Below are 25,157 nucleotides of genomic sequence, written 5' to 3' on the forward strand. Positions count from 1 at the left end.
CTTCGTAACAGTAATGAACTAACCAGCCAACTAAATATCTGATCTATTCGAAACATATCTGTCTCTCTCAACAATTAAAAAGCAAATCCATTATCTATCAACCTTCTTTTCTTGATTAATTTGTTATAATTATAAAATCTTTCTTTTAACTACAAACTTACCTAGAGGGGATTTTCTTGCAAGTTCTATCTATTTAAAAGTAAATAATCAATCAAACTGTAGATTGCAAATCTTAAATATGGAATAAATGTACAGCAGTTGGCTATTTTTATTTATATCGATAGAAGCTCGACCTCAAACAAATCAGAAATATAGCATCATATGACTCAATTGAACTCCACTCATATAGAATATCTAGACTGGACGCATACAGTTATGCAAGTGCTAACAGAGTAACTAACAAACTGATCTTGTACTCGTAGTCATACAGACGGAAAGACCAATGAGAAACTCTCAGTGAAAAATTCTCATACAAATAGCCAAGGGAAAATAAAAAGATGTTGGCAGACTACCTCGTTCAGATTCACCGAGAAGCTGGTGTCATGGCACCTCTTTTTGGCCGAATCTGCAACAAAAGACAAGGCATGAAGGAAGGAAGGAGATAAGGAAAACTAGCTTAGCTAGTTCTTGCAGAGCTCAGCTCAGCCAGCTCAGATCTTAATTTTAGGCAAATCGATTGAAGCCAGTCGATTTTCTGAAGGTCTATTTCTTTCACGAAGATAGGATGCGCCTCCTTGTCCGCAGACATGATGACCTTTGCCTTATCGTAGTTGGTCTTCAAGGCGTTCGCCTCCTGCTTGGCTTCGTCAAGCTCAGCCTCTTTGTCCACGCGAGGTTTCCCGGTCAGGGTCTTCAATTCGTCTGTGATTTTCTGCAGCTTATTGTTGATCTGATTCTCGAGCGCTTTGTACGCGTCGATGGGCGTTCTTCGCCTGGTTTTATTTCAATTCATTTATTTGTCAGCAGGATTCAATGAGGGAGATAACTGAACTGTAACTAGGTCAAGAGCCTGACCTTTTCCGATGGACTGGGGCCCTTCTGCTTTGTGTTTTGAACGAACAAAGACTGCGCTGATGACATAATGACCGACATACAATCTTCCTTTTCTTGTCTTTATATTTCTGTTTGTGCTTCCTCACTACTATGAAGTTAGAGCAGTTGCTAAGAGAAATATGAAATGGACCTACATAGTGGATCATTCTGATGATAGAAGATGATAATGGCAACCAGAACAGGGGCGTTAATGAGAATGGAAGATTGGCGAGCTGGACCAGGTTTCTGAGCTGCTTATGTGAGTCCATAATGGGCAGTCATACCTCTGTTATTATTCATATGCATGTATCATAGTAGACTCATACCTATATACATAGTTTGATGGTCGTTTATGACAAGGTCGAGGGACCACGTCATTATAATCAGTCATATTCACCTCCTGAGGCAAAAAGGGAGTCAATGTACAGTTTTTGCAGGAGGAAGATCAAGATCAGCAGAGCAGGGAAGCGAAGGCAAGGGCCATTGAGTGATCTACCTGACTGTTTAATATTACGTTGAGGATTAATTAAATCAGGAAATGGAATGGCATTTAACAAGGATTTGTTGCCCGAAGAAGGTCATACAGGTTGAAGAGACATATGCAGATCAGAAGATAAGTATCTGAAGTCGCAAATATATGTTCTAGGGGGATATCAGCGTACATGACAATCTCAAGCCGCGCTAGGGAAATAGAACACTTGTCAGCGGGACGAATGCTACAGATTTGCTAAGGAGCAAGTGTCATGGCAGTCCTTTTTGGCCGGGTTTGCAACAGCACTCCCAATACTGTGTCGGGAACGAAGTCCAAATTATTTTTCAACATCAAGTTCGCGTAAGAGCCATACCAGTGTATGGATAACTGGCGGGTCTTCCTCATCGGTTTTATCCAATTTCACTCTAATAAAGGCGCGTTTTCCTGAACGCCGAACCGTTTCGTTGGTCGTTGGATTCAAGCAAACTCAGCACCTCTGCTCACAGTGGAGCCAGGCCGTGGGGAACAAGGGGCAATCGCGCTCGGTGGGAAGACCATGAACGGAGATATTCTTGCCTATGCGATCAGAACCTGGACGGCGAAAGCTGGTGTTGAAATAGCCGGCATCACTGTGGGTATATCGCGGTACGGGTGAGGATATCAGAGTCATAGACAATGGAAGCAAGATCCTCGAGCCAGGTTGTTGTCCGTGGCCCTGCATGCTCTTGTCCACGAGGCTAGGGCTCACAATGTGGAAATGTAGCTCACGACGCTCCTTCTCCTTCGTAACAGGAGGTCCTAACCCTAAGCCAGAAGACTGACTTTCGCCCCGGTAGAGAACTTCTTCCCAATATTTTGGAGTAGCACCGGCACCTGCTTTCGGTACTTTCGCATGTTCAACACAATGCAAGGGTCATCGATCATGGTCTTGATCTAATGGGATTCCGTTTCTCGTCAGCAAGGAGAGATAGAAGGCCTTGAAATGATTCCTCGAATTCAAGAGAGGTGTTGCCGTCAGGAGAAGGTTGAAATCGGATTGCATGGTGTGCGCCTCGTCGAAGATACTGTGATCAGGAATAGACTCTGGAGCGACGGGCCTCCAGCTCCCGTTGGAGCCTTTTCTGGAGGTTTTCAATGGACTCCCCCTGGAGGAGTCTTTGAACCTACTCATTACATTAGCATAATTCTTCTCCTTTTTGATATTGATCTCGATGTCAATATCACATACCTTGTCCAGTTTCCTGCCTTCCTTGCTCGGTGGAGTGGTAGCTCTTTGGCATGAGATTCCTTTCAAGCTGCCTTATATACCTGTAGCACTTCGCAAAATGGATTTTCATGCAGGTTCTGGATATCGACAGGGCGAAAAAGGTCGACGTTCTTATTTGAAATAATATATTAGATGACTTCGCTATGGCGACATGCGCAACGGGGCTCTCGCTGTTGGGGTCCCTGCGTTAACATGTTAACCGACAACATTCTTACGAATATATTGTATCAATCCACGATGGGCGTCGTTGGATACGGTGATTCTGGTGATGGCAACGACGATACTGATGATGATGGTGGTTACGATGATTGTGCTTCTGGTCGAGAAAAAACTTGAGGCTGTGAAGAGTTAGCATGTACTCTCAGGAGATTCCTATCAAATAATAGGACGACATTACTTGTCAATCGAGAGATGGACTCATATCTTGCGTGGAATTAAGCTCAAAATGTCGAAGTTATCCAAGGACTTGTTTATATAAATAAGGAACAGAATATACACCCGGTCGATGTAGTATAGACCGAGACATAGGAGCCAGATAGCAGGTCAGTAGGGACAAGCGGAGATTTGCTTGAACATACTCGCTACCTGCCTAAGCAAGCTCAGTGAAAGGAATGATTCTTTCATTAACTCGCCAAAGGCATGTAAGCCTTGTGACTCCCCTTCCCCCTCTGATGGTGAATGTTGTCGGTGACTGAAGGAGATCATATTGAGAAGCCAGCTACTGCTCTCTAATAAAAGGAATAATTAGCAAAGATGGAGGAAGAACGGAAGAATATGCTTTTCACAAGCCAAACCCCCAGTATTCGGTAGATTTCCATCATCTTCCCTGTCGCGGGTAGGTGCAGGCTTCCCAGCCAGATCGCAAACTCCTAGAACCCAACAAACATAGCTCTTAGATGTAGAGTTCCCTGTTCTCGCTTCCTTTCCTTGTTCCTGGTAGTAACTTACTGCCGGCTGCAGCCAATTGGGCAGCTTTTCTGATTTGTTTGGTAAATCCGACGTAGTGAATGGCTGGAAGACCACTGCATCCATTCACTGTCTTCCAAAGACTTAGGGCTAGAAAGGGAATGATACATAGAAACCAGACGGCCATTACCGGGAAAAACCTCAACAGTATTCACCTCAGTAACGTACTGTAGTTAATTCTCTTTTCTTCACTACAACAGCTCGCTTAGCCGGAGCGAGCCGGACCTCAAGCATAAATGCCCCTTCATCCCCCGGTCCCCGTCTCCCATTTACCCTCGTTCTTCCTCCCCACGCAGCTGGCACAACCTATCGTATATTTATAATATACCACCATACATGCTCCTCTTAAACTCTGTTTCGGTCCCCTACTCTATTATCTATATTTCTTTGCATTATATGGCCTTGGAAACCAGCCTCTATTCATGCACAATTACCGCCTTCGGTTTATAGAGATGAACGTTGCAGTCCGAAGATCCACGCGCTGCGCCCCCAGAGATCCCGTCCTACGATTCAGTTTCTTTTCTTTACAGTGGGTGGCATTATTAGCGACCGTCTCGAACCGAAATACCACAAGAAGACAGTAGTACGACCGGTGGGAATCCGTACTCGTATGGACAAAGCAGATCCTGAGAATCCCAAGATTACACGCTAATCATTCTTAGTACAGTTACATTTATCAAGGTGAAGTCAACGTTGACTGCCTTTATGCCAACGACTCTTCATAACTATATTCGAATTTCCATTCAAGAAGTTTTGGGATGTGATTGACTCTGGGTTCCTTGCCACGAGCCGATCCGGAACCTCAGACTCATGTTGTGCTCGTGAGTTTCACTGTATTAATATTTTAATTGAAACTGCTAACCACTAATAGCTATATGAAGATGTGGAATAATCGACTACCATAAAACTACTATATACCACGATGCCGGTACCATCTCTCACTGATGAATGCGGGTACTCAGAGACAAAACATAAACTCGATCGTGACATGGCAAAGTGGTTAAATGGCACTGCGCCATCGTGCGTTTGATGACGATCCAATATTCACCAGGAGCAGTACCTTCTCATGAGGGTACTATTGCTGAGGCGAAGCAAACCTGCAGAATCCTCCAGTGTGTGTACAAAGGCTACTCACACTGGAGGATTGCGATGGGCGTCAAAGATATTCCAGGGAGCAGTATATTCTCCTCTGGATGGTGTGCCGGAAATCAGCGTCCGCCTTTCATCCAGTCTCATACGGACTGGCTCATGAGTATGATCAGGCGCAGGCGGCAATCATATTTTTTTTCCCAATGGATTTCTGGCCAAAGGAGCAACGCATGGCATTTTCGAAATGAGTAGTGGATACATCTACCGCAAGAGTTTGGCTGATCTGTGGCAAAGCCGTGCAAAAGTCGCACTGTTCCTGTTTTTCAATTCTGTTTACATCCTGTTCTTCAACGCTGCTTGCATTTGTATCCGATAAACGCAATTCTTGTCCGATAATCCCATCGATCTTGGGATATTTTGAACTGGCCAGATCAAAGATAGCGAAAGATCATTGCTGCGGACCTTGAAAACGAGCGCTCGCAGGATCAAAGATTAAGTCAGACAGACATCCCCGAAGCCTTTGCAAAGAATACATGAACGCTTGTTGCGAGAGAAATTCCCCGAGACTTGTTGAAAGCTGACCCAAGGCTTGGTTTGAACCAAATGCCGAACCGAGTACATCTCGTTGACGTCTTCCTATCTATCGACGGCATGGTTGCAGGTCTTGACCCCATTGCTAACGAATGCTTTCGTGACTGACGCATAATATCGTCAAATCCCTCATGTAGCGAAACAATTGATCAATTGATCGTGAAGTTGTCTGGTGGACACCTTGCATGGAAAGCGGATTCTTACCGGGTGCTCTTGCTCCTCAAAAGTGGCTTGGGATGTCTTTCATCCATAATAAATACGTCACTTATCCATGGTTATTTCCAAGATGTTACGAATAGAGTCATTGAAAGCAGATTGAACTCTCTTTAATGTATTTAAATACCTTGCCTAACCTAATTGTCGACCTAGTTAGTTTTACAACTACAGATATCATCATAGAATAAAAGGCAACAATAGAAAATAACAAACAATAAAAGAATTGAGGAAACACAAAGCCTATCAAGCAAACAGTAAAGTCTCAAAGACCGAAACGCTTCACGAAATTCGTCGTTATCAGCTGGTTGAACCAACTCCCCGGTTCCACTTTGACCTCTTGCAGCCTCAATTTCATAAAGATTGTCTTGTCTTGTCTCCTTCTTACTAGCTCCAATACAAGTTTGTTGGTGTTCCGCTTTCTGCACTGCTACTACTCCAGATATATTTACCTTTATGCAGGGTCCAGCTCAGTCGACGTCAATAGGGGCATGTGTGGAACCTTCCCCCTGCTATTTTTTTTGTTTCGTTTCTCTGTTGTTTTCTCGCTCTCCCATCTTTTTTGTTCTTCTTGCTCTCTATGGTTATAAGGGCTTTGGTGATACATTCGATTCCACGAAAGTCCGCATTCTACTGTTAATGTCAGCCTACCCGGGAGAGTATGGAGCAGTTTCATCTGGGAGGGAAACTTTCAGCATTCCAGCTAGAACGAAACCACGCGAAAATATTGAACTTAATGAGATCGTGGATTGGCTGAGTGGAACGAGAGGTGAACAGATGAACGAACTGAAGCAAAAGAGGCGCAGCCTTACCCTAAGCCCTAAGCCCTGACAGAGTCTGGCACTGACCAATCAGGTCCATCGAAAGGAGATACCTAGGTGGGTAGGTATATGGGGTACTTCGCTTTGTCTCTTCACAACCGCCTTGTGTATTTTCTTGAAGTCTCACCAGCAAGAAAAAAAAACAGCATCTGATGGAAATTACAAGACAGTGGAGACTGTGCAATCTCAGAACGCAAGCCGAGTTGCGGTCAAGGTGAGAGTCTGATCCAGGAATGGGAGCAGACACTTGCCACTCAATAATACGCTTATTTATGTGATCCCTGAATTTACCGATTCTATATTATTGCTGCCAGATACGTCGCCAGTCGAATACTAATGGCTTAGTTAAGAAGGTGGTAATGATTTCATCACTCGCGGTCTCCGTGGCTGATGCCTAATTCGGACCATATAGACTATTCAAAATGCAGCCCACGTCACAGCCCTCCTAATAACCTCTACCTACGAGCATGGTTGAAGGGTACATAAGTATTGATCCTTCCATGCTCCCGCTATCGAGCACGGGGCCTGTTCGTTTCGTCGAAACAATTGTCCGAATTGCCATCTGTTCTTACAAGGTTTCTGTTCTTCTCCCTTCCTCTCGCGTAATAGTACCTCGATCAAGCAAGAGACGAGGAACCCAGCTCATGCCTCCCAAGACCTCACCACAGAGCTCTTCCCCCTCAGGACGAGATCTGACACAGCAGCTACTGGACAGAATCCTCCAATGTAAGGAGGAAGGCTTCACAGTGCAAGACCTCGGAGATCTCGCGGTCCATGTCCAGCAGGAGCCATTCGAGATGGACGATTCCGGTTATCCCGAGTTTAGCCCCTGTTTCTTCGAGCCAATGACCCACGAGACCTTGTTCAGACATCCAGTCGATGCCGCTATTTTGGGGGATATCGTCACAGAAGATCCGTATACTCTATACTATGAGGACTTTGACACAGAGGCTGCGAAACAGCCTCCAGAGACTCTCGAGCTAACGAAGAGGATTGCCCTAAAGCCATACCGCTGCACGCGGATGATATGGGGATATATCCAGTCACAGATTTATTCTGTCCCGAGGACAAACATGGTGAAAAGGCTGGGGGGTCTCAAAGACGTTACCAGCTGGCAGAGAGTTTGGTGATCAGTCCTCACCTGTATGTTTCTACAAGGTGCTAACAGGTTCCGCTCGTAGTGGAATAGAGGAGAATGTCGAGGATCTACACCCCCTGTTACGAGACTTAGCAGGCCATGACGGGCTGTCATATTCAACGGTCGAAACGCTTGACTGGAACAGTAAGGGCCCAAAAGTTCCTCACCTCGTTCTCGCTGTATGTCATAATGTTGTAGTTGGCCCAGGGCTGCTATATGGGGAGTTGGCAGCAATTTTATGGGCGATGAACAATCGTCTGCGTCAGGACGAATACAAAAGAAATCACCAGGCTCCAGTAGGCTTATCTCTTCCCCGGAGACATTATGTTCTCCGCCTTGGAATATTATAATACTAATAACGATCCCACAGATCCTGATGCTATCTCTAATGGGGCCACAGCATGGCCGTCTCCTGCAGGCTCATCTGGCCGATACCCATCTAGCTAGTAATGGCCATGAGACCTTGGTGATCCGGTGCAGCAAAGTTCACAGCTTTGAACGACAGGCCGATGCCCCTTTTGAACTGTTCTACCGCTACCTCCTCAGCACGCCAGTGGGAGTGACGTTTACTCAAGGAAACCGAGAAGAGCGGCTTACTACTGAGTTGCCATATCGACATCGCGACAGTGGTGAATAGCAAGGGCAACTGTTTCCAGATACAGAAATAGGTACGTGTAATAGTGTACATAATCAATACCAAGTCAAAACAAATCAAATCTGTTTCGCCTGTGGATTGATTTTTTCTTTTTGTCATCGTCGGCACTTTCCACTATCCCCATTCCTCTATGTGTCCCAGAGAGAAACTCAGTGAATTGTATAATCTGTGACAGACATTTAATAAAATACAGACCGTGTAACGAATTTTTCTCGATGGTCTCAATATTAACCCATTCAGGGCTTTCATTCCCATCCCTATGCAATCAGATAATCAATAAGAATGGTTTCGCCTGTGTGGGACATAATAGACTAGATATAAATAGATTAAATTACAATCCAAGACCTATTGAGACGACTCGCAATATATACATAATCTCATTGTCTACATTAAGTTACAGTGCTCACTGACCTGACTCACAGCCCTGGGGTTATATAATTTCAATCACTCTGTACGTATGCATTGGGTACTAAAAGGAGAGCTCTAGTATATGCTCCGTACAGGAGATGCCTCGTTTCAGGAACTTATCTTCCAGCCAGACTAGGTATCTAGGTACATTAACATACCTCTATATATCTATCCATCCACCTAGAAACCTACATGTGGATTCCCATACTAGCCACTCCCCGAGTGACGCTTAAATGGTACCAATTAACCGATTTATCGATCCCCTGATAATTACCTCCTAAGATACTAACTATGGAGTACCTAACCCTAACCCTGTAAGCTGGGCCTATTATCCAGTTCATATGTAGCATTTTGTCTCAGTTTTGGACCACTACTTAGGAAGTCTGTCTGCTGGTGTGTGTCTGGGGAAACCAACCGAGCAACAATGAACCGTCTACATACATGGTAGTTAATCCGAGCATTATTGAACCTAAACTTAACTCAACGTTGAATACAGACCAGAAATGAATGGAGCAATGTCTGAGGCTGTAATACTTAATAATGATCTATCTATCTGTCCTACTCCATTTAGTTGTCCTTTTTTTTTTCCCTTTGTCGGCTGGTATAACTAACTCCACTGATGATAGTGATGATAGTAACAATCCCTAACTATCTAGATATACAAAGCAACCAGTATGGATTATAAAGTACGAGTTCATCGATGACTGCACTAGGTAGTGGCAGCCAGCCAGCCAGCCAGCCAGCCAGCCGGTATCTAAAGAAGAGAGAAAAAAAAAAGTCAAGTCAGTATGGAAAGCACTCCTCATATGTATATATATATAGTTAGAGAGAGAGAGCTTTCAATCCAAGATCATTGATCATTATCATCGTACTTAACACCGTACCCCGTACTCTGTACGGAGAAAGTGCTAGATATAACCATTCATAAATCATCAATAAATATTAAATATATATGACATCACGCACGTAGATATATATATATATATGAGTATGTAGTTGGATAGATGGATGCTAATACCTAATCAACACGTGTACTCCGTACTCCGTCTGATCTAATCTTGTGGGGTCACCCAACTAACCACCCCATGCGGAGAATATCCATATGGGGAAAACAGGTCAAAACTGTGGAGTTGGGTACTCCGGAGTACAGTCCTCCGTATGTACAGTACACGGACCCGCAGGGATATATCCATTTCCAGGATACTCCTCTCCACACTCACTAGTTGGACAGAGGAATCGTAATTCTAGTAGTGTACAGTAATTTCCCACCAATCACCGTCGACCTACCTAAGTAGTTTCTTGCGTCTCGAAAAAAAAACCCCCTTAAGAAAGACGGAGTATGTGAGTATATTTATTTGAAAGCCATGGAGTGTTGGTTCGAACGGCCTGGGCCTTGCCGAGCTCGATCGAGATTGAGCTACCAAGGTCAGTTATTTACCACGCTCAATCAAGCTCATGGACAGGAGTCGTACTCGGACTCGTATTCGTACTTATCTTCGGACTAGCACATACTCCATCAAGAGGAGTTGCAGCAAGATCGTGTATTCATTCCACAAAACTACAAACATGCATCCATAAAAGTGTCAATGATACATCCTCTACAACGTTCATAGATAAATCATATATACGTATCCACCGCACGTCTTAGTCACGTCTATGCGGTTTCCGTCTTCGTCTCTGTCACTTCTTCGTGATGAAAGGCCGTCGCTCCGACGTCCTTGACTTGCAGGTGCTTCTCGCGGGCCTCGGCGATGAGGGCATCCAGCTTGGAGTGTCCCTTGCGGGTCTGCCATGGCTTTGGGCCGCCAGGGCTGAACATCTCTTCGATTTCTTCGAGGGTCTTGCCGCAGGTTTCGGGGTAGCTACGGTGCGTTAGTGATGAACGTACAAAGAAAGGAGGGATCTGGAGGGGACTTACGTCAGGAAGAATTGGATGGCAGCGCCGACACACAGAACGCCATGGACGATGAACAGCTTCCAGGTAATGTTGGCAAAGCCTGGTGGCAGGTACAATCCCAAGGCAAAGTTGAACAGCCAGTTTCCAATCGCAGAAATTCCCTAGAATAGAATTAGCGTGAATCAGTAGACGTGACAACGTACATACCATCCCCGTAGCGCGCGTCTCCAAAGACCACACCTCCGCAGCATACACCCAGCAGACCGGTGCCAGGGTCAGGGCGTATACAATAATCAGCAGATACGAAAACGCAATAATGGCGTGAGCCTTGCCTCCCGTGACCCGGATAAGGACGTTGAGATTGCCATTCACACCGCCGGGGACGTACTCGCCAGCCGACAGAATGCCAGCGACGACGAAATGGCACACACCCATGGCGAGAGCTCCATAGATCAGGAGCCCACGGCGGCTGGTCTTGTCGATATAGAAGAAGATGGCAGATGTAAAAACGATGAAAAGGGCGTATTGGATGCCGGACGAGATCAGGAGAACGTTACCAGTCAGACTATAGACAGTCAGTCGGAACGCCTCATGGTCTGGAGGGTCTTCTTACTTGGCCATTTCGAACACATAGACAACGTAGTAGGTCATGATGTTGGCTCCGCTCAGCTGTTGCCAGGCCTGCACAGTAAATCCGGCCAGCGTCCGGCGCCACATCCCATTGTACACGAATTTGCGCCATCCCGGCAGCGCTGAACGCTCCGCAGCGAGCACCGTCGTGATTTCCTCCCATTCAGCCACGACCAAGGGATCGTTGATGTCGCCGCCCGCCTGGATTCGAGCCAGGGTCTGGATCGCCTCTTCTGTGCGGTCCACCTTGGCCAGCCAACGGGGAGACCGGGGAAGAAACGGCAGACCAAGCATCAGCATCACACAGGGTACGTATTGGATTCCCCAGGCGGTGCGGAACGAGGCTGGGCCTGGGATAAAGGAGCAACCATAGCCAATAAAGAACATGATAAAGATACCCCATTCGATGGCTAGCTGTTGGATGACAATAATCGAACCTCGTTTTTCCTGTATTTCCAGTCAATATATATTCCCAGAAAATAACACGATTCGTCCTCGCGAACGGTTCTGGCATGTGACCATCTGGGAATTGCTGTTCCCATCTATATTGCGTTCAAGAATGCATGTCACAGCAATGTAGACGGGTACTTGCCTTCTTGCTGATCTCCGCCAAGTACACCGGAACTTGCGACGAGGTAATTCCAACACACACCCCGTTCAGCACCCGACCAGCTATGAGTGAGCCATACCCTCTTGTACCCGCCTGGATACCAGTCCCGACGAGCCACCACAGGCACGCAAACATAATCGAGTCACGCCGGCCGATCCGGTCTGAGATAGGACCTGCGATAGCCGACCCGACGACCGAGCCTGCCGCCAGAGCGGACCCAATCGCTCCCTGCAGGACACCATGGGGGTTGTCGAAGTAGTCAATGTACTGCTTCGTGCTGACGATGGCGGACATGGACGAGATGTCGAAGCCGAAGAGCATGCCGCCCATCGTCGCGATGATCGCGAGGAAGTAGGTGTTGTAGATCTTGGGGAACGTCGGTAACTGCATGCTGGGCAGCAGATTGACTGAGACGATTCAGAGGGAAACGAAGAAAAACACAATGTCATCCCACAGAGCAGTCCATCATGCGGGGACCCCGGCTTCTACTTATACTCGCCCGGGATGCGTTCCCCGCTAGGAGGTAGATGGGTGTCTCCCCCGGCTGGGGAAATCGGACGCTACTCCAGCTTCCATTCCTCCGTATTTTCATGCCGAGTCAGCCAGACCGCATGCCGGTCGGACTCGCTGGTCTCGGGAAAATAAAGAGACCGATGGCAGGCGGAATCCTTGATCTGCAGGATGGCCCGCAAGGCTTGAATGTTTCTGGTGTTTCCCCGGCGGGGTGGTCTGGAGCAGCAGGTCGGGGATAGCCTCGTCATGGTTAGCAGCGTGTTAGCGTGTCGTGGAGGTGGAGATGGGGGTGGAGGTGTGGAGAATGACATCAGCCGGATTCCACTAATAACGCAGTACTCTGTACCTGACCGTTCGTTCATGAATCATGACACTGGAATCGAGATCCTTGAGTGATGTGATTGCTGTTGGAGATTCCAGAACAACTGTCTGGCTGCTTCATTCGGCTAAGTGTATATCCGTGCGTTGTCGGTCAGGTGACACCAGGTGACCATCCACCTGATTTGATTGCAGAATTGAGGCTACAAGACTTGGAAGTCTTTTGATTATACTGTGGTGATGATGCAACAATGGATTAGGCGCCGCACGGTGCGATCTTTGAAAGAGAACTGATATATATTTCACCTCTTCAGCGAATAGGACTGTCACCAGATTATAAAGACTTGATCTGCATTCGGAATCCTTGAGCAGCTGAAATAACTTTTCCTAATGGCTTTTCTTCTTCTTGTGCTTGTTTGTTCCCGGGATACGGCTTTATGAATACTAAATTCTAAAATGAAGTCGATTGATGCCTGTCACTGCGCTTCTACTTGGTCACTCTCAAACGCCTCTTTAGGCTCGACGGCAACCAGTTTCCTCACTGTCGTCTCAAAGTCTTCGGGCTCCCGACCGATGATCTCCCGCAAGAAGGAAGTGGTCACGCTACACTCCCCTCGCCGGATGCCCTCAAACACTGTCGCCCAGCTCCGGGCCAGCGTGCCGGCTCCTCCGCCATAGGAGAGGAAGTTCTTGACCTGACGCTGGTCCAGATATTCTTCAACAGACACAGGACGGATCTTGAGCTTCCGGTTGAGCACCCGGCCCAGTATCTCCACCGTTTCTGCCAGCGAAACCGCCCGCGGACCGGACAGGAGGATGATCTGGTTGAGATACGGGAAGTCGGAAGGGTCGCGGACATACCGAACCAGGAGCCGGGCCGTTGCCTCACCAAGCTCGTCCTGTTTGGCCCACGCTATCCCGGGCCCTGAGCCGTCGTGTGGGATGCAGATTGTGTCTTTAGGGTCGTCGGGGGAGGGTTGGTCCTTGGGGTTGAAGAAAGCCGTGTACAGCGGGAACGATTCCGAGTAGATCCCCTCGCGGATGATGGTGTAGGTGAAGGACGGGTCATGGGCGCGGATCTCGGCGAGATAGGTTTCGGTAGCTAGAGGAGCCCGCATCACATCTGCAGCGGTTGTGGGCAATCCGTCGCCGGCGAATGCGAGGGAAGTGTAGACGATGTGCAAGACGCCCATTCGGCGAGCAGCATCGATGGCGTCTCGGTGGACCTGCATATAAACTCGTCAACGAGTCGATATAACGCCCTCTCTGTGTGTGCGCTCAATCCAGTTTCCATCGCGATCGTGAATAAACAAGGAAATGTCAGGTAAAGACCTTTATTCGGTGCTCAATCTCAGTACTCGCATATGATATCAAACAGAGCACATCTACTCCTTCGAAGGCAGGATCTAGCGACATCCTATCGTTGTAATCTGCCCTCCGAACAATCGCCCCCTTGTCCTTTTCCCTGGCCAGCTTTTCAGGGTAGCGAGCACAGAGGGTAAGCTGCGACGGCGGGAGGACCTTCATCAGGTGTCTGACGATGCTGCCTCCGAGGCCGCCCGACGCGGGAAATACGCCGACATTTAGGACGCGCATGATGAGGTGGCGATCAATTCGTCGGGTCCTTTCCTCGTTGGAAGTACTAGCGTCGAAATATGGTATGGACTCGCTGTCGCTGGCCGGCGTGGTAAGAGTTATTGGTGTTTTTCCCCTATATGATACAATTAGCGTGCCGGTCGCGGTAGCTGTCCGACGCGAAAACAACAGACCGCATGTTTGTGTCATACTGTCATCAGCATATCATCTGTGGGGGAAAAGCGAACAGCTCCCAAGGTTCCTGAAATGGATAGGCATCCAAGATACAGAGCTAAATATTTCCAAGCACTTTGCAAGATTCACAATAAGGCCGAGGACTCCTGGATTCGAGCCTTCAAGAGCCAAACTGAGTTATCCAGGTTCATGAGATTCCGACTGCCCATGTCAGACATCCCAGAACAATGCTTTCTCCCCACGTTTTGCACGCCAATAATTGGTCGATTCAAGCAATTCCGGACAACCCTTGACAGTCCACCCCCACTCGTGGAGAAATGCCTTGGTGATTTCCCACCCTCGAGGGTCCCAGGGCTCTCCCCATACGATCAAGTAGATCTTGTCGCTAGACTCGCAGACGAATTCCAGCAGATCGGCGCATAGCTTCGCGTCATCGAACGAGTCAGCCGCAGCCGCACGGATGAGATTGTCTCTCAGTCGCGGAATGGGGATCGCGTCAAACCAAGGATGATGCGGGACGGACCGCTGTAATGCTGTGGGTTGGAGTGTTGGGGGAAGTGATGACTCGGGGTACGTGAGGACCCCCCTATTAAAGGGAGATATTGAGTCCTCCAGTCTCACATCGTCAACTGTCAGTCTCAGATAATCACTGTTGCTCAAGTACGCCCGGAAAGCGTTGAAGCGTACCAAGTGGAGGAGGTGATCTGTTGCCGGCGAGCCCAGTATGTAGTGCGTGTAGGCCCGTTTCTCAAACTCAATCATCAGCTTGTTTAGTTCTTCAACGGGTAGTGTGCAGATTGCCGTCTTCTTTTGAAGACCGGTTTGATTAGATGCAGTTTCATGACGAAATGGCGCCGATTCTGACCGCGACTCTTGCCCTGGAAAATAGCAGTTAGTGAGTTGCAGCTCCTGGACAGCAGACAGAATGCTTCCTCGACTTACAGAACTGGGTTGACTCACGCAAGTTCCTTTCAGCTCGTCGTCGTCTCCCTGTCGGAGAAAGCCACGTTAGCTACCTAGCAGTCATTCAATTGACACTCCCTCCCCCATTTTCAGAGTCCATCAACAAGAATAATCAATAGTTTTGATAGTATGTAAGAGGTCCACTCACTGTAGGCTCTTTGGTTCAATCGATTCTGTCGTCGTCTTCTCTCTACCTGGTCAGATCGGCCCGTCCAGTCGTCGTCCGGATCAAGAGCGTGGACTTGCTGAGACATTGGCAGCAATGGGATCGCCGGCGTCATTATTCCCCCTGGGACCTGAGGTTCTGCAAGCTCAGTCTGTTGGCTGCCCTCCATTGAGTATGCGATACCAATTCCGTTGTTTCGTGTGACGTCTTTGGATTGAATTGGTGTTGTCACTTAAGCAAATAACGAACTGTGCGCTTACAGTGTGGATGGTTCTTGATTAACATAAGAGACATCGAGCATAGGACGCTGTATCAGAGCTTGAGATGTAAGCGGTGGGATGTGTGCTTGCCGGAGATAAACGTGGATCCGTTACCTCGTTTGATGTGGTGAGAATTCTCGTATTCCTTCCGCACGGAGATGGCACGTTTATCTCCGCAAGCTCCGTTTTTACGGTCTGCAGATAATTATCGTTTTCTCTTCTTTTCTTTTTCCTTGCTTTATTCATTCTTAAGAATATCTTTTTAGGACCTACATAATGGCACCACTATTTCCAATCGAGGTCTTTTTCTACTACTTGTCAAATTGGCAAGGACGAAGTAACTGAGGGGTACCTGATGGCTACAGTACGGAGTAATTTCTACGGACGACAAACAGGCTGTGCTTTCAGCAGCCTCTCAGGGTGAAGGTCTCTCCGACTGGAGTGCTGAGAAAGTAACGACAGAACAGGTCAAATGGGGCATCAGCCAGCCGTTCGAAACTATAATATCCGCTACATCGAATCACCAATGCCCCATCGTCATCCAAACTCGCGTGTAGGAGACGTCCATGCTTTGGGCCTACCAGAGACAGCATCAGGATCTGTTGGTATTATTGTTAGCAAGCCTGCTGAGCAAGGAACCCGATTATGCGGAGAGATAAACTTACCGGAGCCTGGTCATGCTTTTTGAATTCCTCTTGATGCAGACGAATATTTATTGCCCAAACAATAGGTGCCAGCTCCCCGTACAGGATCATCTGGTTACCCAGGAGCTCATGGCATGTGACCATGATGAGATGAGGAATCTTTCCACCCTTCCACTCTAGCATTTCAACTGTTGCTAATGGCGGCCACCATGGCCTCCCAAGTTCCGCAACAGAGGATGTAGATCGTCCTCATTCTCCACCATTCCACTAAGATTCTGTTAGTACCTTTAGGAACATATATGCAAGTCGTCATGATAAATATGGATTTTACTTACGAGATTCTTTGCCAACGGGTAAGGTCTCTAAGACTCCCCAGGGATTTCCACATGTTTTTCCTTGGGACAGAATAGATCTGTGTCTTGAGATAACTCCATATCTCCCGTGTACACCTGTAGGGCTTCAGAGCCATCCTCCGTGTAAGCTCAAGTCTTTCCGGGTACTTTGCGGCCTCTTTATCGAAATCGGTATAGTTGAGGAGTATGGATCTTTTGCAACTATACGCTGCAACTCCTGAGCATTGGGAGGATATTGCATCAATTTTTCTTGCGTTATTGGTTCAAAGAAATTTGGCGTAAAGACCGGCTTTTGAAAGGCGTCCATCGTAAATGGCTCTCGTTTGATACCCAGACCATTAATTTCCTGGTCAGAGAAGACCTCCTTCTCATCTTGTCGAATAGTGTCCCATAGCTCTTTTATCTTGTGTCGTCCCGATCGGTGAGAGCTTTGAAGAGTCGTCCTTGGAGGCATTGTGATAAAGAAAGCTCAAAGATTTCTGTTTGCTGGTTCTTCAAGTGAGACTGTTGCATGAGAGATAGAATTGCAGCAAAAAGTAACCCGGGGAAAGGATGAGAATGGAGTGAGGTAAGAACAGAATAGCGCTAAGTATAGCACAATAATGAGAATTTGAATTAGTACCCAATAATAGAACCACTATTCACTCATGGATCAAAAACCTCGTCGCTTGATGATGCTAAGATGAAAATGGTTTCTGAGTAATTTCAGAACTAATCATGTGGCCACAGATGGTAGTTCAAAGACACTTTCGGCTTACCTTTGTAGGCCACCAGTGAATGACCATGGGTCGATGTTCCCACCGCGGTTGGTACCATCCATAGTGGAACCAATGGAAGTTAGCGACCAATCTATCTTATGTCTTGGATAAATGCCAGCTTCACAGATGAGATCGCTTTGTTGCTAGACGTGGATAAGTTATAAACCTGGGGAATTTATGTCATACTATTTACAGTACAAGCCTTACGGGTCTCGCTTCGCTCGACTGATTTGAAAACAAAAAATACCTGTTCTATATGCCCGGGACTTTTGGCCCCAGGCGTAGGCACTATATATACCTACTATATGAGTAGTTCTTTTTTTTTTATCATCTACTTCCTAGGCGCGCTCTCTACTCATATTACTTATGAGATTCTCTTCGATATATATATATATATATATTGTATCAGGCAGTACTTATTACCTATTTTCCCAGCGGGCTTCCCAGCCATAATTCTTTGCCATGCGTCTTGCGTTGAGCCTTGCCGATGTTAAATTCCTTCGCCAATTTACATATCCCTCGCTAATAGGGATTAGATAGATTTTATGAATTTGTTGTGCTACGCTAATGTCCTGTACATAATTTTGTCAATGCTTAGGAGACCTGCAAAGGCCATTCCTCTATTCCCTATCAATCCGAACGATCTTGACACGCGGTTCTACTTTGACGCCAAACTCAGCCGTCGAGTAGGGTACAATTTTAATCGTCTGCAGCACTTCGTGCGTCAGATTAGGATTCACCACCTCAATCGCTATCTCCCTGCTGATCGTCCCATTGACGAGCAACTCCAACCCTTCTATCGCATCATCCTGTGGAGCTTTGAGTTTCGGGTTCACCGCCGTCGCGGACCCGGGACGCACCAGGAGAGGCAGCGTATCAAACCCATGCGTCTCGGTATACCATTGACCAGGCTCGTAGGTGCGACGGTGATCGAACCATGAGATCCATTTGCCGTTGTGGTCGTCTTCGCTGCGCGGGACGTAGAATGTCACCGTTCCCTCTTGCGAAAACACGGGCGCCACGAGCAGGTTGCTTCCAAACATGTACTGCGTGTCAATGGTGTACGTGTTCAGGTCATCCGGAAACTCGAGAAACATGGGTCGCATCAAAGGGGTACCGTCCCGGTGACCCAGAAGAGCCTCTTGAAGGATGTACGGAGTCAATAGGATTTTGCGCTGGACGCAATCCCGGAGGACATCGCTGCAATCCTCGCCATAGATCCAAGGCACCCGGAACGAGGATGATCCGTGCAGTCGAGAGTGAGATGACAGCAGACCGAACTGCACCCAGCGTTTGTACAGCGCCGGAGGCGGCGTTCCTTCGAAGCCACCAATGTCGGAAGCCCAGAAGATATACCCCGACAGCATCAGACTGAGACCGCCACGCAAGGATTCCGCCATGGCCTCAAAGGTGCTTTCGCAATCGCCTCCCCAGTGGACGGGGAAGGCCTGGCCCCCTGGAGCCGTGCTACGGGCGAAGAGGAGACCCTGCGATTTGCCTACCCGGCTGGTCATCGCTTCATAGACGACCTTGTTGTATAGCAAAGCGTAGTAGTTGTGCATGCGGACTGGGTCGGAGCCGTCATAGTACTGCACATTTTGGAAGGGAATGCGCTCTGCAAAGTCGGTCTTGAACGTGTCGACGCCCATGTCCATGAGTCGCTGCAGATGGCTTGTATACCACTTGACGGCTTGGTGGTTGGTGAAATCGACAATGGCCATCCCTGCCTGCCAGAAATCCCATTGCCAGACGGAGCCGTCGGTACGCTGACGGTCAGTGAGACACTATTAACGAAAGCAAATTCTACAAGCAGAGATCACAAATAGACTGGCAGTACTTCAAGCACATACCTTGATAAAATACCCGTTTTCCTTCCCCTCTTTAAACAGCGGCGATGCCTGTCCAACGTAGGGATTAATCCAGACACTGATTCTCAGACCTCGTTCTTTGAGACGCTGCAGATAGCCAGCCGCATCCGGGAACATATCGGAATCAAAGTCAAAGTCGCACCACTGGTAGGACTTCATCCAGAAGCAGTCGAAATGGAAGACGCCTAGGGGAATGTTTCGGTCTCGAAAGCCGTCCAGGAATCCCGTCACCGTGTTCTCGTCATAGTTGGTCGTGAAACCTGCTAATGTCAGAGAAATATCACCTCAAGGGCTATTCTGCTCGGTCCCTTACTAGTGGTGAGCCACAAGTTATAGCTCCATGAGGGCACCAAACTAGGCTGGCCTGTCAAGGCTGTATATCGCTTCAGCACTTGCTTCGGCGTGCCACCGTAGATGACAAAGTACTCCAGCTCTTGCCCGGGGACAGAGACATTAACACGAGTCGTCCGTTCAGATTGGAGCTCCAGGCTGACCTTGCCAGGATGGTTGATGAACACGCCATAGCCCTTGGAACTGAGGTAGAAGGGGATATTCTTGTACGCCAGTTCGGAGGACGTGCCGCCATCTTCATTCCAGATGTCTACCGTTTGACCGTTCTTGACAAATGGTCCGAATCGCTCCCCAAGGCCGTACAATTTTTCTCCGACGCCCAAGTCGAGGGCTGCCAGCATATAGCCTTGGTGCTCGATGAACAGACCATCTTGCCATCGCGTCTTCTCGGTGGTCTGATCGCTGACATATCCAATCGATCGGAAGGAGTGGCCAGTGAGTTTGCCCTGCGAGCTGGAGAAGACAAAACCGAGCTCGTTTGGGGCTGTCTTGATAGCAAGATTTAGGGGTCCACTCTTATAGCTGAGTTCGTCGCCCTTAACGTGGCTAATCTTTGCATGGCCTGTGGTGGAATTGAGCCGGTAATGCGGCCCTTTATCGACTTCGCCGTCCCTAAAAGCCACATTAGCAAATCTCGATCCAGCCAAGAGTATCAGGACCATCCTGAGTACTTACCAGTGAACTAACTTAACGCCAATGATGCCCTCAAGGGGAGAAGTAACCAGGGCAGATATCGTTGCTACGATTAAAGATTAGTCCTGGTAAGCAAAGAGGGTAAAGGCCGCAGCTGCATTGCCTACCTGAATTGAGAGTATCTCCACGATGCCGTTGGAGCTTGTTCAGCAGGAGGTTGACTGTCTCGTTATCAACACTCAGCCGTTCGACATTGCTCATCCAGTCTATCCGAATGCCCTCCTAGGTCGATGTCAGCATTGACGAATCGGACAAAATACGATTCCCAGGGTGCAAGTCAATGCTCACCCGGAGGCGCCACATGCCCTCTGTGAACTTCATCTTTATTAGGGGTGCACTCGATCTCCACAATCAGCAATTTACTATGGACACGGCAGACTAGGGTCGAAGCATTGACCAAAACAAAATCCCAAATTTTGTAAACAGCATCAGCTCCAACTCTGAAGTCGAGTTCATGCTGTTGTGTTTCTTATCGCTGTGTTGGAGGATTATCGATACTGTTTAATAAGTGGCCGACATTCCCCGGTGGGACAGAGGGTGGACTAGGTATCAATCTACCCCGCGTGATTTCTCCGCCAATGTCAGGAGACAATTCCAATGCATCGAGTAGTACGGAGTAATTACAGGATAGAGTAATATACTGTTCCTGGCAATGTCACCGGAGCTACCAGAATTCCTTTATTTAGCAGAAGCAGAAGCCAAGCCGATTGAGTTTATTCATGCATATTGCATAGCCTGACACCTGGAGTGTTTTCATAGCCAACCTGCAAATAATATCGACACAAGCCACTGGTTCAAATGTAATTGCTACCAAGGTTGCATCCTTCTAGACCATGCTTTGTGTCTGGGACGTAGGTGCCTTCCCCGCATGTTGGGATGCACGTGAGCGGAGGGGGAGATCCGTATTTCATGGCTGTCGGAAGAGCAATCCGACATGCAGCAAAGTCACCTCGAAATGGCATCCAACAATTAGTTTTGGCATTTAATATCCTACGTATTTATATTTACCCCTGGACATTATTGTCATATGAATTTAATGACTTGCAATATTGCATATATATAATCGACCCATCCGGCAGGACATGGTCTTCGCAGTACATCTCTACCATTCTCCGCTCTACTCTGCTTGTTAAATCCGACAGATCGGATTTGCTGTTGGATATCTCCAAGCTGGTCAGTTGAATTCGTTTAGCTGTGAAGCAAGCTCACCACAGCCACACACCATTCAACAGCAGCCATGAGCGGGGAGAGCAAGGACTCGCAGCATGTGGTCATCCCACTGAACGAGAACTGGCACTTCAAAGAAGCAGCAGACGACACCTGGTTACCAGTCTCTCAGTTTCCAACCAACATTCATCTCGATCTACTGTACCATAAAAAGATTCCTGACCCATTTTGGGGCCAGAATGAGTCGGAAGTACAATGGGTCGGGGAGAAAGTGTGGCTTTATCGCACGGAATTCGACAGCCCTGCTACCATTCCCAAAGATCATAAGGTCGTCCTGTCTTTTGAAGGACTCGATACCTTCGCGACTGTCGTTCTCAATGGCACTGAAATACTGAAATCGGACAATATGTTCATCCCGCGACGCGTGACTGTGACGGACAAGATCAACGCAGGAAGCAAGAATACCCTTGAGATCACCTTTGACAGTGCCTGGATCGTGGGGAAGAAACTCCAGGAGCAGTTTCCAGACCATAAATGGGGCTGCTGGAACGGCGACGCGAGCCGGCTCGTAGTCCGGAAAGCGCAATACCACTATGTATGTAGTTTTGCTGTCTGATGTTGCTGAGATTCATTGCTAACGCTGTCATCTGTAGGGATGGGACTGGGGTCCAACTTTGCTGACTGCCGGACCGTGGAGACCCGTGTACCTGGAAATCTACAGCTCCAGGATCGAGGATCTGTATTTCACGACCAAAGTTGCGGACTCACTCGACTCTGCGCAGATTGTGGCCAAGGCAGACGTGGAGGGGACTGGTTCCTCAGTCACCTTTGAACTGTCTCTGGACGGCCAAACTGTGCAAACAGCAGCAGCAGAAGTTGCTGACGGACATGCAGAGACGGTCCTGCACGTTGAAAAGCCACAGCTGTGGTATCCGGCTACATACGGCAAACAGCCCCTGTACCAGCTCAAGGCCACTCTTCATCAAGACGGTCGAGAACTGGACGTCCTTTCCAAGAGACTGGGTATTCGCAAAGCTGTTCTCGTACAACGTGCGGTGAAAGACGCGCCCGGATCAAGTTTCTTCTTCGAAATCAACAACATCCCCGTCTTCTGCGGAGGATCCAACTGGATCCCTGCGGACTGCTTCATACCGCGTATCACGAAGGAGCGATATCGGTCGTGGCTGAAACTGGTTCGCGATGGGAATCAGATCATGATGCGGTGAGTATGATTGAGCTGGTATAGCGAATAAAAGGCACTGACATCACCTGAACAGAGTCTGGGGAGGCGGTATATACGAGGAAGACGCGTTCTACGACGCCGCGGACGAACTTGGCATTCTCCTCTGGCAGGACTTCATGTTCGCATGCGGCAACTACCCAGCTTCGATCCCAGCGTTCCGCGAGCTGGTGAAGGAGGAAGCGATAGCCAACGTCAAGCGACTGCGCCATCATCCGTCGATCGCCATCTACGCGGGCAACAACGAGGACTATCAGTACCAAGAGTCGGAGAATCTGGAATATGATCCCGACAACAAGGACCCGGACAGCTGGCTGAAGACGAATTTCCCGGCGAGATATATCTACGAGAAGATCCTTGTGGACGTCACGAAGGAGCTGGTGCCAGACACGTACTATCACTTTGGAAGCCCATACGGCGGGAAAGACACGCGAGATGCGACGGTGGGCGATATCCATCAGTGGAATGGTAACACCATGATCTACCTACAATACATGTAACGTAGTGCTAATTGAAGGATAGTCTGGCACGGGTCGCAGGAGAGATATCAAATGTTCGACAAGCTCTCGGGACGATTCGTGTCGGAATTCGGCATGGAGGCGTTTCCTAATATCAAGACCATCGAGTCGTTCACGACGCCAGAGGAGCGATACGCCCAGTCGTCGACCATGGACTTTCACAACAAAGCCACAGGTCATGAGAAGAGATTAGCTGGGTATGTTTGCCTGCATTTGACTATATTCATACTAATATGAAAACCACTCAGGTATCTGGCGGAGAACTTTGATTTCAGCACCAGGCCCCTGAAGCAATACATCTACATAACGCAGCTGATGCAGGCGGAGTGTCTCAGCGCAGCATATCGGTACTGGCGAAGAAACTGGAAAGGACCTGGGAAAGAGTATACGTCAGGGGCTCTGGTGTGGCAGATCAACGACTGCTGGCCAGTAATTTCATGGTACTCTCCCTCCTCCCTTTCTCTTTCTTTCCTTCCCGCTTCTTTTTTATTTACCTTTTATCCTTTACTTTTTTTTTTTATCCCTCTATCTCTCCCTTCCTCTGATCTTCTCCTTCTACCTCTTTATTCCCCTCCCCAAAAGAACAAAAACCAAAAAAGCCCTGCTAACTCCCCCAGGTCCATAATCGACCACACCCTCCGCCCCAAACTCGCCTACCACGCCGTGAAACAAAGCCTCGCACCGCTCACCATCGGCATAAAACGCGAAGTCCACTACTCGCACCCAAAGGACAAATACACACGGGTGTACATCTCGCGCGAACACCGGGTGTATGTCTGGGGATCGAATTTCCTTTTGCACAAAGTCGATGCGACGCTGCACGTCAAGGCGTTTGATGTGGTTGATGGGAAGAAGATCTATGACCGTGACCATGGACGCGTCACGCTGGAGGCGAATCGGAGTACGGAGCTGGGGCATTTCCAGCTGCCGATGGGCGAGAACAACAAGGTCGATGATGATCCGAACAGGGTGGTTGTGGCGGTTTATCTGCTAGACTCGGATGGGAAGCGTCTGGCGAGATTCATCTCGTGGCCGGATGTGTTGAAGTAAGTACACATTACACAGCATTCTACCACCTTTTTTTTGCCTACTAACAGTTATTTCTTCAACCAGGTACGTCAAACTCCAAAACCCAAAGCGCCTCACAGTCGAAACCTCCGAAAACTCCGTCTCTGTCAGCGCCGACGTTCCCGTCAAAGGCGTCACGCTGGAAAAAGACGGCGTCGAATTCGAGGATAATCTCTTTGACCTGGTGCCGGAGGACACGGTCAGTGTCAAAGCAAGAGGCCTCCGTCCGGGACAAGACGACGTGACGGTGCATTTTTACCTTCCGGGTCGTGAGGGGGAGTAGACATGCATATACATATATATATATATCTATACGTACGTACGTTCGTATGTACATCCGAAGGAACACAGCACTGCAATGCAATGTGTTGGAATCTTGTCCAAGAATATCGCTTAGCAGAGTTGTAACGTTGTCAGATCCGTTAGGTAGATCTCTCATACTTTTTACGAAGCTATATTGGGGAATCTCAAGATATACCTCATAGAAATCTATATCTAACCTATCTCGTGCAATGCTAAAAAGATCTAATAGCTATACAGGGGGTACATAAGAGCATAATAAGTAAAAACTAACCAATGGCTAAGCAGAGCATAATACTCCAAGCCCTTAGGGGTAAGTAAAATGGGGATGTTGAGGTAATAAATAAGCGGCAATTTGAATTGGTGATCATCTGATTTTCTCATTGGGAAGGTGTATATAGGAAGGACTGGCGCTTTG

The 25,157-nt window shown here is 48.0% G+C and overlaps 9 protein-coding genes across 9 annotated transcripts; 2 read left to right on the top strand and 7 right to left on the bottom strand.

The window, feature by feature from the left end:
- Positions 1–616: 616 nt before the first annotated feature.
- Positions 617–2,784, bottom strand: VTN77DRAFT_1516 (uncharacterized protein; the record flags this gene model as incomplete). The annotated part of the gene is made up of 4 exons (XM_069417256.1): positions 617–932; positions 1,695–1,713; positions 2,009–2,389; positions 2,733–2,784. 4 exons carry the CDS (start codon positions 2,782–2,784, stop codon positions 617–619), a joined length of 768 nt encoding a protein of 255 aa, XP_069280005.1.
- Positions 2,785–7,095: 4,311 nt separating this feature from the next.
- On the top strand, positions 7,096–8,226 carry VTN77DRAFT_1517 (uncharacterized protein; the record flags this gene model as incomplete). The annotated part of the gene is made up of 3 exons (XM_069417257.1): positions 7,096–7,577; positions 7,633–7,768; positions 7,960–8,226. 3 exons carry the CDS (start codon positions 7,096–7,098, stop codon positions 8,224–8,226), a joined length of 885 nt encoding a protein of 294 aa, XP_069280006.1.
- Positions 8,227–10,306: 2,080 nt separating this feature from the next.
- VTN77DRAFT_1518 (uncharacterized protein) lies at positions 10,307–12,179 on the bottom strand (the record flags this gene model as incomplete). Its single annotated transcript, XM_069417258.1, has 5 exons — positions 10,307–10,514; positions 10,571–10,710; positions 10,757–11,114; positions 11,163–11,626; positions 11,772–12,179. 5 exons carry the CDS (start codon positions 12,177–12,179, stop codon positions 10,307–10,309), a joined length of 1,578 nt encoding a protein of 525 aa, XP_069280007.1.
- A 917-nt stretch (positions 12,180–13,096) lies between these two features.
- VTN77DRAFT_1519 (uncharacterized protein) lies at positions 13,097–13,852 on the bottom strand (the record flags this gene model as incomplete). Its single annotated transcript, XM_069417259.1, has 1 exon — positions 13,097–13,852. One exon carries the CDS (start codon positions 13,850–13,852, stop codon positions 13,097–13,099), a length of 756 nt encoding a protein of 251 aa, XP_069280008.1.
- A 748-nt stretch (positions 13,853–14,600) lies between these two features.
- Positions 14,601–15,607, bottom strand: VTN77DRAFT_1520 (uncharacterized protein; the record flags this gene model as incomplete). The annotated part of the gene is made up of 3 exons (XM_069417261.1): positions 14,601–15,268; positions 15,333–15,380; positions 15,502–15,607. 3 exons carry the CDS (start codon positions 15,605–15,607, stop codon positions 14,601–14,603), a joined length of 822 nt encoding a protein of 273 aa, XP_069280009.1.
- A 576-nt stretch (positions 15,608–16,183) lies between these two features.
- Positions 16,184–16,567, bottom strand: VTN77DRAFT_1521 (uncharacterized protein; the record flags this gene model as incomplete). The annotated part of the gene is made up of 2 exons (XM_069417262.1): positions 16,184–16,378; positions 16,445–16,567. The coding sequence occupies 2 exons, from the start codon at positions 16,565–16,567 to the stop codon at positions 16,184–16,186; spliced, it is 318 nt and encodes a 105-aa protein (XP_069280010.1).
- A 50-nt stretch (positions 16,568–16,617) lies between these two features.
- Positions 16,618–17,230, bottom strand: VTN77DRAFT_1522 (uncharacterized protein; the record flags this gene model as incomplete). The annotated part of the gene is made up of 3 exons (XM_069417263.1): positions 16,618–16,690; positions 16,759–16,933; positions 16,984–17,230. The coding sequence occupies 3 exons, from the start codon at positions 17,228–17,230 to the stop codon at positions 16,618–16,620; spliced, it is 495 nt and encodes a 164-aa protein (XP_069280011.1).
- Positions 17,231–18,154: 924 nt separating this feature from the next.
- VTN77DRAFT_1523 (uncharacterized protein) lies at positions 18,155–20,767 on the bottom strand (the record flags this gene model as incomplete). Its single annotated transcript, XM_069417264.1, has 6 exons — positions 18,155–19,300; positions 19,385–19,662; positions 19,716–20,365; positions 20,429–20,492; positions 20,554–20,668; positions 20,735–20,767. The coding sequence occupies 6 exons, from the start codon at positions 20,765–20,767 to the stop codon at positions 18,155–18,157; spliced, it is 2,286 nt and encodes a 761-aa protein (XP_069280012.1).
- Positions 20,768–21,683: 916 nt separating this feature from the next.
- VTN77DRAFT_1524 (uncharacterized protein) lies at positions 21,684–24,722 on the top strand (the record flags this gene model as incomplete). The annotated part of the gene is made up of 7 exons (XM_069417265.1): positions 21,684–22,208; positions 22,267–22,835; positions 22,891–23,321; positions 23,376–23,568; positions 23,620–23,811; positions 23,989–24,417; positions 24,485–24,722. 7 exons carry the CDS (start codon positions 21,684–21,686, stop codon positions 24,720–24,722), a joined length of 2,577 nt encoding a protein of 858 aa, XP_069280013.1.
- Positions 24,723–25,157: the final 435 nt, after the last annotated feature.

The sequence above is a fragment of the Rasamsonia byssochlamydoides genome (genome assembly GCF_041956645.1).
Source record: "Rasamsonia byssochlamydoides strain NRRL 3658 unplaced genomic scaffold VTN77scaffold_13, whole genome shotgun sequence".
NCBI lineage: Eukaryota > Fungi > Ascomycota > Eurotiomycetes > Eurotiales > Trichocomaceae > Rasamsonia > Rasamsonia byssochlamydoides.